This window comes from Equus quagga, chromosome 11, assembly GCF_021613505.1.
Source record: "Equus quagga isolate Etosha38 chromosome 11, UCLA_HA_Equagga_1.0, whole genome shotgun sequence".
Classification (NCBI taxonomy): Eukaryota; Metazoa; Chordata; class Mammalia; order Perissodactyla; family Equidae; genus Equus; species Equus quagga.
In genome coordinates, this window is record NC_060277.1 from 1,982,242 (window position 1) to 1,992,820 (window position 10,579).

General features: G+C 49.1%; 1 protein-coding gene across 6 annotated transcripts in view; it reads left to right on the forward strand.

Annotated features, from left to right (window-relative positions):
* Window positions 1–253: 253 nt before the first annotated feature.
* MAP7 (microtubule associated protein 7) overlaps window positions 254–10,579 on the forward strand; it is a 126,184-nt gene continuing 115,858 nt past the window's right edge. For all 6 annotated transcript variants that reach the window (XM_046675385.1, XM_046675386.1, XM_046675388.1 and 3 more), the window contains exon 1: window positions 254–401. In XM_046675385.1, coding sequence (XP_046531341.1) covers window positions 269–401 — 133 coding nt within the window. In that variant the 5' untranslated portion in view covers window positions 254–268. The remainder of the gene's footprint in view (window positions 402–10,579) is intronic.

Consider the following 10,579-nt stretch of genomic DNA (forward strand, 5'->3'; position numbering starts at 1 on the left):
GTGCGTGTGCTCAAGCCAGTGCGCGTGCCTGCAGGACGTCAGTGCGAGGGGGCTGGTGGGGGCCGCTGTAGGTGAGGGGAACTGCAGGGCCTCAGTTGCCAAGTGGCTGGTGGCATCTGTCAGCTGTTTGCACACTGCTTCCCTGTGGGGGATCCATTACGAGTGCTCAGATGAACCGGCAGCTTAGGGACTAGCAGCTTCCTGGGAGCTGCAATTACATAAGCACAGAGTTTTAACATAAGAATAATTAAAAAGCAAGTACGGCGGTATGCCTGGACCAGCTACTGCTCTCCGACAAGAGAGGCTGAAGAAGACCAACGCAAGGGCAGTTCCGCTTGGTTTGTTCACCATTAATGAGGAAGATGAACAGCAAAAGAATGGGAATTCCAGAAGGCTGAAAGGTACGCGCTCGCTCTACCCTTTGGTCGGATCTGGAGCCAGCCCATTTCCCACATGCCCGTAGCACGTCTTACAAACTGTGCTGGTGGTGCATGCTGTGTGGATGCACCTCTCCAGTGTGCTGGGGGTGTTCACACGCTCCGTGGAACCGTGTGTGCATGACATGGGGACCAGATTTGGCAGATTAGGGAGGCTTCAGATCAGCTGCCTTTTTGACCCAAGTTGCTCTCTTGCCCTGGAGAGCTTTAATTTTCACAAGCTCACTTGACAGTTACTGGTGACTGTGTCCTCATCAGGAGGAGGAAATGTGAGTTATCGGGGCTTCAACAAACATCTCGCACCTTCCTCAGGTGTATCAGGTGATTTCTGTTTAAGGAGGCGTTTCTCCTTGAGAGGGAAGAGTTAGATAAGCTAAGAGGGCAGCCTTCCCCTGGGCAGAGGGTCAGGATGTGACTTCCGTTTCTATTCTGAAATGCTGAGGGCAGAAGAGGAGGAAAACAGACACTGAGGGCCACGGAATGGGCCCAGTGAAGGAGCAGGGAGGGACCCAGGCTTTCCAGCTTCTGATGGGAACTCTGCTCCTGAACGCCCGTATAGGGGTTGAAGCGTGAGGGGCTCAGAAAGGGAGGGCTTCTTGAGCTGTCCTTTGCCGTGATGAAACGCCGCGGCAGCTCGCAGCCTCCTGCACCGTGGGCTGCATCGCCTAGCCGTCCGTCCCACAGCCACCCTCGCAGGGCTGTGAGGCTCAGTCAGGCGGCCACGCCAGGTGTCTCTGAAGAAGGACGCTGAGGCTTGCATTTTAGGTTTTACAGGACCCTAATTCTTGCAGCCCCTTCCCAAAAGTATATAAGCTGTTCTTCTCTTAAGCTGATATCTTCTTGGTTCTGTTGTTTCTGATGTGCTGATTAAATTTTAGCTTGCGTTCAAGTTGTTCGGTCACTGAGGTATCAGATTTTCCCGAGTGTGGCACAGCAGTAGCAGGGCAAAGTGGCAAGCAGAATGAGTGCTTAAATAGAATCCAGCGTCTGAAGATACTGGTTTTCTTTTTCCTTGTTCTCAAGTCAATCTTAGTTTGCTTATATTAAATATCATTGAAACTGTCTAGTTTAAATCCAAAAGTATGTTTTTACTTCATTTTTAAAGGATCGTATACAGGGAAGTTCTAGTAAGTAGAATCTTGTGGTTGTAGTTGATTTTTATTTACTATTGGATGTAGCTTCTGAGGACCGAATAACCTCAGGAGCCTAATGATGCCATGAATGGAAGATGACCCGGGTGAGCCCTTTGTGTGCCCATGAATTAGAGGGTTGATCCAGAGTGTGCTCTTGCTGAAAACTCAATACTTTCCACTGTTAGTAGCAAATCATTTGGCCTCCTACGAATTGGTTCCTGTGAAAATTAATGTGGACTTGTTGAATTGTGGCCACTGTGTTTTTGGAAACATTGTTCTTGACTTGTGGCACTTTTTTCCTGGCTGTCCTAGAACAGTAGTTTAGGACAGCCATCCATTTCGTTCTTGGTAATTTTCTTCGATTCCTCTTCCTTTCTCCTGTTTTTTTTCTGTTGCCTTTAGTATTTTATTTGAAAGAAAGAGAGGTGGGAGAAGTAGATGCTTCTAAAAATCTATTTGTTTTTGGCAATTTATGCAACTCTTGCATAACAGAGACTTAAAGAATTTCTGATCCCCCTGCCATTTTTCTTTTCTGCCTCCCTCACCCCAAGAGAGAAAAAGAAGAAGAAAAAGACTCGGGGGGAAATCCTGTGCTGACAAGGATGTCCAGACTTTCCCCAAATGTCTCTGATCTATGGACACGGTCAATAAAAGAGAAGATAAACAGCCTCGGGTACCTCTCATGATTCTTGATGAGTAAGACTATTGGCTTTGATTCTGAATTTCTTATCAGGTCTATCTGAGCAATAGGAATGTTCACTTTCCAGTCTAACTCTGTTCTCTAGAACAGTGATGGGGATGTTCTGTGTGTGCCTGTCCAGTACAATAGCTACTAGCTGCATGTGGCTGGGAATACTTAAAATACGCCTACTACAACTGAGAAACTGATTTTTAAATTTTGGTTAATTTAAATAGCCACATGTGGCTAGTGGCTACCTTATTGGACAAATCTGTAGAGCTACGAATTTGCTCCTCTCTGCTTTGTCCATCCTTCTTGCTTCCTGGCACCAGGTCTGGTCCTGAAATGGATGTGGGTATTAGGAAGGGCGTCATGGAGCTCACGGCCCCTTGCCTGCAAGGGAGCATGGTGATCTGCATTTATGGACAACTGCGTTTTTTCTTTTCCACTTAAATGCTGTTGCCTATTCTGGGTATTATTCTTGCCGGTCACTAGTATATGGTATGCACAGTCATTTGCATCTCTTAATAGACTCCTGTTTTCTGAATTATTATTTCTAAAGCATCAAAACAAGATGGCATGCAGGTTATCTTTTATGTGTGACTATTAAGCAGTCAGAAACTATCTCTTTTCTGTCCACTCTGTGGCCTAATCAGCCAACCATGTCCGAACCTGGTCCTCATGCTGAGTATCTGTTCTCTCGTTACCAGCAGTAAAGAAGCTGCTGTCCAGATGCTTCTGTACAGGTGACCTGGGGTCGGGCCGAGCAGTGTCTTTCTAGGGGTTCTGCCGTTGGGTAACCATCACGATGAGCTCAGTGTCGGTTACCACCTGACTCCCAGTGGTGGCTTCAGAGTTACCTGGTGGGGTGAGACAGTCCTTTGGTTGGCTGGTAGATTGGATCAGTTCCTGAAGGAGAGATTGCATTCCTCTTGATTACTGGGAGAGCAAACGTTCTACATCCTCGCTGTTACTGACGTCTGACGTTCAGGTAGGAACCGGGGGTCAGCTGGGCTTACACTGTTGCTCTTACACCTGGGAGTGCCAGCCGCAGTGTGACGCTGCCCTCAGGACCGGCTTGGGAGGGATTGTTTGCTGCTGCAGAGACTCAGGGCTCCTGGAGGAGCTTCACGGCGAACCTGCCTGTGATGGATTTTGCTGAGCACGGTGTGACTGTTAAGGTAATACTACGTTTCCTCCCTAAACCAGATTTGTTAAATGCTCGTCCCGTGTACATTGTTCTGCTGGGGCGTTGCGGGAGTGATGCGGAGATCATTGACATGGTTTCTGCTCTCGGAAGTGTTAACTGTCGGGTGGAGGAAACAATAAACTGAGACTGGGAAGGGCTGATGGCCTAATGAAATGGTCTGTGCACACGTCTGTGGCCTGCTCAGGTCTGCAAGCTTCTTGAGGGCCAGGACTAGTCTTTATAAGTACTTTGCAGAGCGCGTACAACGGCATTCCGTGGAGGTAGACTTCACGTTCAAAAGTCGTTTTCACAGGCTCTGAGGTCCTGTAGGAAATCTAAGAAACATGATGGCGTTAGAATTGTCGTTCCGAGGCACCTGCGTGGAAAGAGCGAATACTGTGTTTGCAGGTGTCTGACGTACATTGTCCTGCTCTCCACCACTGTGTTCGTCCAGTGGTATCCGAGAGGCTGCTCTGTTTCCCTGTAGTTTTCCATCAGATTCACCGGTTTCTTTGGTGCAAAAATGAAACTGTATGTTTACAAGGTGATGTCAATTGACTCCTCTGTTAATATCTAGGTTAACGCCTTCCGCGCCTTTTCGTAGCTAATTGCAGGTTAGATTCTGTAGGAAGACGGTTTCTCCTTGAAGTCAGGACGCAGCAGTTCTGAGAAACTGCGCTGCCCGTCTTGTGAGAATGTGTGTTACGGAGCCTGCACTGACTGCTCTGCTTTCGGCTTATCCTCTGTGAAGGTAGAATTTCTGCCTGTGGAGGTTTCCAAAGGAAATACAATCTGCCATTTGCCGTTCATGTTCCTGCTGGGTGGCTGAGGGTCTCGCGCTGCCATGACCTCTGTGCGTCCTGTCCCCCTCATCAAGGAGTGTGGCGTCAAGAGTCTGAACACAGCTCCAGCAGCATCTCACACGTTTCCTCGTTTTTCCTCTTGTTTTGTGACACTTGGACCACGTTGCCTGTTCCCAGTGTCCCTATTTGAGCCATTTCTGGACTAGACACAAGGTCTTGGCAGTAGAATTTTACAGCTAGAGAGGCAAAAGTCTAGTTTAGAAGAACAGTCATATCAAAGATCCTTATCACAAGGAGGAAGTCTTAAAGTCAAGTTGATGGGCGTGACTTTTATTTGCTAAAGAGACCCTAAATATAATGTTTTATTCAAAGCACGTGTGTCCAAATATAAGAATAGGGGATGTGAGGAGCAAGGATCCCAGCATCTGAGGCACGGCTTGTCCCCATTGGGCTCTCTGTCAGCATCTGAGTGAGTGAGTAGAACTGTCCCCAGGCGTTCTGTGTCGCAGATTAAGAGTGACCCCCGTGTCACTGCACACAAGGGGAACGTGATTCAACCTGTACATACCCAAATGTTTTGTATAGTGAGGTATGATAGATAATGGAATTTGCTTGCTGTATGAACCTGAAAGGCTTAGAAGTTGTGTGCATGTTTGAAGAGCTGTAATTGATGGGGCTAAAATAGCTGAGTGCTCCCACCGTGGGACCGAACACATTAAGTGCTTGCCGAGTATCTCCCGGCTGACAGACCTCAGGCGTTGTGGATCGGAAAGTGACTCGAGTATCCGGTTCCGCTCACATCAGCGCCTCGCCAGCAACAACTTCAAATCTGACTCGTTGTCACCAGAAATTTTCCAGGTGACTTCCAGGCTCCTGGCTCATGGTTTTCATTTAGCAGAAAGTGGTGGCTTCAAAGCAACAAAGGTGATTTACTGAGGGAGTCCATCGTAATTCTCAGATTCCAGGCACTTAGAAAGAGCCCACCTTGTGCTGGACCCTCCACGCATTGGGCTTTTGTTCTGGATTGCCAACTTCAGAGGGCAAGTCTCACCCCCTGGAACCCGAGAGCCGGATGCCGAGGCCCCACGTGTACCACAGATGGACACAGGCGTTGTGTTTGAAACACTTACAGAACACCTTGAATATTTTTGCTGATGGTAAAATGCGAGTTCTGTTTTTTAGGCGCTCTGTCCAGCAATGGTTTGTTAGGGAGAGGACTGTAATAGATTCTGTCCAGATTCCAGAGAATTTACCCTCCGGCTTCAGTGAGGAGTGTGAAGGGAGAATGGAGCTTGGGAGTGTAGACCGAGGAAAATGTTCTTCACAGTTTTGATCTTGAATATAATGGTTCTCAGGGCTGGAGTCATCCTTAAGTTAAAGACAAGGCCTAATAAAATAGTAGCAAGATATTAAAATAACAGGACTGCGTGGAACCTAAAACCATCGTTGGGAACAACAGTGTGGAGGCGGGAGCCACCTCTGCACCCCTCGTAGGATAACATTCAAAGTCAGGACCCGAGAGGAGTATTTGTCAAGGAGTGGCTTGGAGTGGGGCTGGAGGGTTGAAATCTGTCTGCCCCTTTAAAAACTTCCCCAAATGATATAGCACAAAATCTAAGTAAAAATGGGACGTCAAGAGCAGCTCCCCTCGCATGGCACATTGCCCCTGAGCCCTGGATGGAGCTGCGGAAACTCGGGACCTGCCACCGCCGGGGGTGCCAGTGTGCATGGCGGGAGACGCTTAACCAGCCTGACCCGCAGTGAGTGGCCACGGTCCAGGTTCGCCAGGCTTATCAGAGACTCAGACTCAGTTTGGGCTGAGAGACGGTGATGTGGCAGAAAGCTCTGTGCGTGGAAGCAGGCAGTCAGTGCTGTTCCGCCTTTCCAGGCCTCGGGTTCTGAGCTGTGAGACGAAGGACTGGAACCGAGCTCACGGCGGTGGTGAGGATGAGAGATAACACAGCAGGTGCAGCGCACTCTCTGGGAAAGAAGTGGGCTCATTAAATGAGTTATGAAAATGGTGGTTTGTAACCAGACATCCCACACCGTCTTTTTTTGTAAAGCTTGGCCCTGAGCTAACATCTCCCCAGAGACCCCAGTACGTGGTTGCACATCCTCGTTGTCGGTCCTTCTGCTTCTGCCATGTGAGACGCCGCCTCAGCATGGCTTGACGAGCAGTGTCCGTGCCCAGGATCCCAACCAGCGAACCCTGGGCTGCCGAAGCGGAGCGCGCAAGCTCTTCCTGCGTCTGCCCCAGCACCTTGGCCAGCCTCTTTGTTACACATGTGCTCCCTCGTCCAGCCTTGTGGCTCAGCTTGCTTGTGAACGAGTTTGCAGAGCTGCCTCTCTTCTGGGGCCTTGTCGTCCCCTTCCTCACCATAGGCCTGTTGACTGGATCCTTGTCCTGTGGATCAGACGTATTAGGTGTCAGGTGGATGACTCATCACAATACCCTGTAATTTTGTCATGTGAAGCGAAGGAGATAAATCACCATTATGTCAGGTCACCTCGCTTGGTTGTTATTTCCAACACGTTTAAGGGAGTGTACCTTTTGTCCCCGGGATTAATGGGAAACTAGTCTGCCGTGGTCAGAGGGCAACAGCAGTGATCCTCACCACCTTGGTAACCAAGCAAAAGGAAGTTTTTTCCTTAAAATTTGCATTTTTTTTCCTCCTGGTGGGGGGGTGGGTGTGTGTGCCAGTTGCTTGGTGGAAACGTCCTGGGCTTGTGGGCAGGTTCCTACCAGTGACTCAGGTTATAGGCGAGCACGTGTGGGCTGCCAGCCCTACACGGGCCATTTTTCTTTTCTCATAGGCTTATTTCCAGGACCTGGACTTCCTGTCCTAAGTATGGCTGGTTTCGGTCTTTTATTTCTCTGGGGCGTCTTGTTCCTTCCACTAGTCGGTCAGAAGTAAGTTGGTGGACCTGTGGTGGGAGCGCCATGTTGGATGCTGCTGTTGCTAAACGGTGTGCTGGTGGATCTCTGTACCTGGGCCAGAGCTCTTCCCTCCACCTGCTGTGTCCTTCGGCTTCTCCTCTTCCCTCCGCTTCGCTCTTCCTGGTCAACTCCTCCTCATCCTTCACTTTAAATGTCATTTCCTAAAGAAAATTTCATTGTTCCCACATCAGGCTAGGTCCCTTGTTCTAGGCTCTTGTGCTTTCTTCCTGAAGCTAAATTGTAGATGAAGTGTGTGTTGTGTAGGTGTTTGATGTCTGTCTCCCAGCTAGACTCGGAGGGCAGTGAGCGTGACTCCTTCATTCGGCTGTGGCCCCGGCTCCTTGTTCAGGGCCTCGGACGTAGTGGAGGCTCTCTAGATATTTGTTGTCTGACTGATGAGAGATGACACACTGGGTCCACTAGCCAGAAAAATGAAGGAGCAGAGCTGGGGGAGGTGGTCTGTCCAGGCCTTGGAACATTCCAGGGTCCAGGACTTTGTTCTGAATCTGGCAAAGGGCCACAGATGGCAGGCAGATCATCACCGTGCCTGGAGACACGTCAGTGACTTTTGTATTAAGGACCTTTGTGCAGAGGTGACCTGTTGTTAGTTTTCTGCTAGGACATTATGGCTGGAGAGTCTGCAGACTCTGCAATGACTGCCTTAGACCAAATTCCAGTGGACTGTTCCAGAAGCACCTTCTACCGTCATATTTCCTTGAACCGCCAGGGCTCACTAGAAAACATTCATTTTGGGGTTGTGGTATATATTCATTATGCCCATGTTTGAAGTCCTATAAGCATGTACCTCCCTTTTGAGCAGTCGAAATTCACTCTCATGACTATAAAGCATGAGTTGCAAGCCAGGGGAAATAGCAGGAGAAACGCGTCCTCACGACTTAGGCCCCCTGGGCGCTCTGATGCGGGGTCTCCCCCTCCCTCCTGCTCCCTGTGGGTCAGGAAGCATCTCAGAGCAGCTGGTCACCTCCCTCTGCTCCCCTCCCCCGTTCCAGCGCGTCTCATTAAGCCACCCTCAGAAATTCCGTTTTAGAGCACCATCTCTGCACCAGACTTTTTTCCCACGGCCAGAAAAACAGGTTCTTTGTGAGTGGGCAGTTGCTGGTGCAGACCTTCCAGTCATCAGCCTGTAGACATGCACAGTAGCAGCTGACATGTTTGGATTCTGACCTCAGCACCCTGAGTGTTCCTGGGGGCTGGCTTTGGGAACCACGTCGTCTTTTCACAAGTTTGTTACCTCTGATTTGTCTGTGACACCGCAGTAGGAATCCTCTTCCTAGTTCTTAATGCTGGCGGCCGTCATCCTGCAGCTGCCTGACCTGTCTGGCAGTTTAGAATACTATTACATTCACGTTCGCACGAATGACGACGGAACTCCCAGCTGGCCGCGAGGGTCCACATTCAGGCATCAGTCAACTTTACAACATCTTGTCACAACTCGGGTGACTTCGGAATCATCCTCACCCCCTGCTGCGAGTTGCAGTGACGTTGACGTCAACTCTGATGCTGCGTGGCCTTCGCTTCGACGCCTTTCGGCCAGCCAGCAGCGTGGGTCTGTGCTGGGGCTTGTTGCACTCCGCCTGCTGTGTCATGAACGCAGAAACTCCCCTGGGCGCCCACAGAGCTCCCATTCGGCAGACGCTGGTTGTGTGCCTGCCCGTGCTGGACAGCGTGCCAGCTCTTACAGATGCATGAGCTCATCTTCCTGCCTGCACCGGGGCTCCACCCTCTGCACCCTTCATCCTCTGCAGAACCCTGAGCTCCTGAACCCTCTGTGTGCTCACAGTCATTGGTGCCTTCCAGCTCTCGTCCTGTTTTCATGCCTGGAACACGTGGGTAACCACTTCCACTGTGCACTTGATGATGCCTGGGCCTTGCCTGCAGGCTGAGTACCCTGCGGGCTGCCTCTTTCTTCTTTAGGGCTCCTGAGGGTCACGTGAGAGTGCGGAGGTCTGTTCCACTTTCTTGTGCTCTCCCCATCTGATGAGCCCTTACTGCTGCTGGCCGGCTGTCTCAGTCAAACCGCAGCACAGCTGGTACTGACCAGCTGGCACGTCCACTCCGCCTCCCTCTTAACATCTAACGTTTTTCTGCCACTTTGCTGTGAACATTGAGGATGTATTAAATTAGCTGCTAGGTCATATTTACTCTCTTGAATAGAAGGAGAAAATAAGTAGAAAGACATGTAGGCTGTATTACTCTAATTAAAACTCAATGACAGAAAAGAGAAGAGTAATGAACTTGTTTTCATTTGATATGATATTGAAGAAGGAAGAGGGTGAGATTTAAAAGGACTGCTGGCCCACCGACATGGGCTTTAACTAAACCCAGTGTCAAAGGAGGATGGCAACTCTGTGGCCAGTGACATGGTGTTTGGGTGAAGCTTTATAGGTAAGAGAAAAGAAAATTGAATGCTTCAGGCCCCATCTGGGGATTTCTTGGTCATTTCTTGTGGATCATTACAACTATAGATGCTTCAGGAGCAAGTTAATGTAATTACTGATCTGTGTCTTATGACTTCGAGGGAACAAGGTCAAAGAATGAGCCCATTTCAGATGATGTGTTACAAAGCAAAGCTTTGCTTCAGGACTAGAAATTCCAGAACTTAGTGTCTCTGGAATGCCTTTCTCCTGACAGTACTGTCATAATCATTGCGTAAGTGGAGGCCTATTTAGCCATTCCCAGTGTCCTGGATTTGATTTCTTCCCAGATTAAGGACTCTCTAATGGCACTAGGTGATAGGAAATTTCTTGGCTGAATATTTGGCTATTTCAGTTTTTCTCTAGCATATTTTATCTTAAAACTTCACTGCGATGTTTTAGTGTGAAAGTTAAACATAAAAAGTAACAAAACCATCCTGGGTTGTGACTGGTGGTTCGCTGGGACGAGCCTGTAGCATTTACATTTTCTGTTTTCTCCGTGTGGCCCTGAGACCAGAGTTCATTCTTCTAAGATGACTAAAGAAGGGCAGCGTCCTGGATGAAGCCATGGCAAGGATGCTGGATCAGTACGCAGCTTAGGACAGCTCGGGTGGCGGAACGTGTTGGTGCCAAAATTCAGAATTCTTGATCTCTGCTAAGTTCACAGGTTGAGAAAAATGGGTTGCCTTGTCCTGAGGCTGATGAAGATGATCTGCTCAGATTCCAGTGGTGCCTCAGGACTGGTGATGGCACAGGTCTTTCATGGTGTGGTTCCTGGTGAAAACCAAATTTTATGACTGGTAAAATGAGCGATCAAGTTTTAAAGTCCTACAAGGATTTCTGAAATTTAAAATTGGGGATTCTATGTCAAAGTAAAAGTTGAGTTGAGGCCACTTGCTTCTGAGCAGTGTCATCATGGTTCCTGGAGGGCAGTATGGTGGAGGGTCAATAATCTGGTCTCCTGG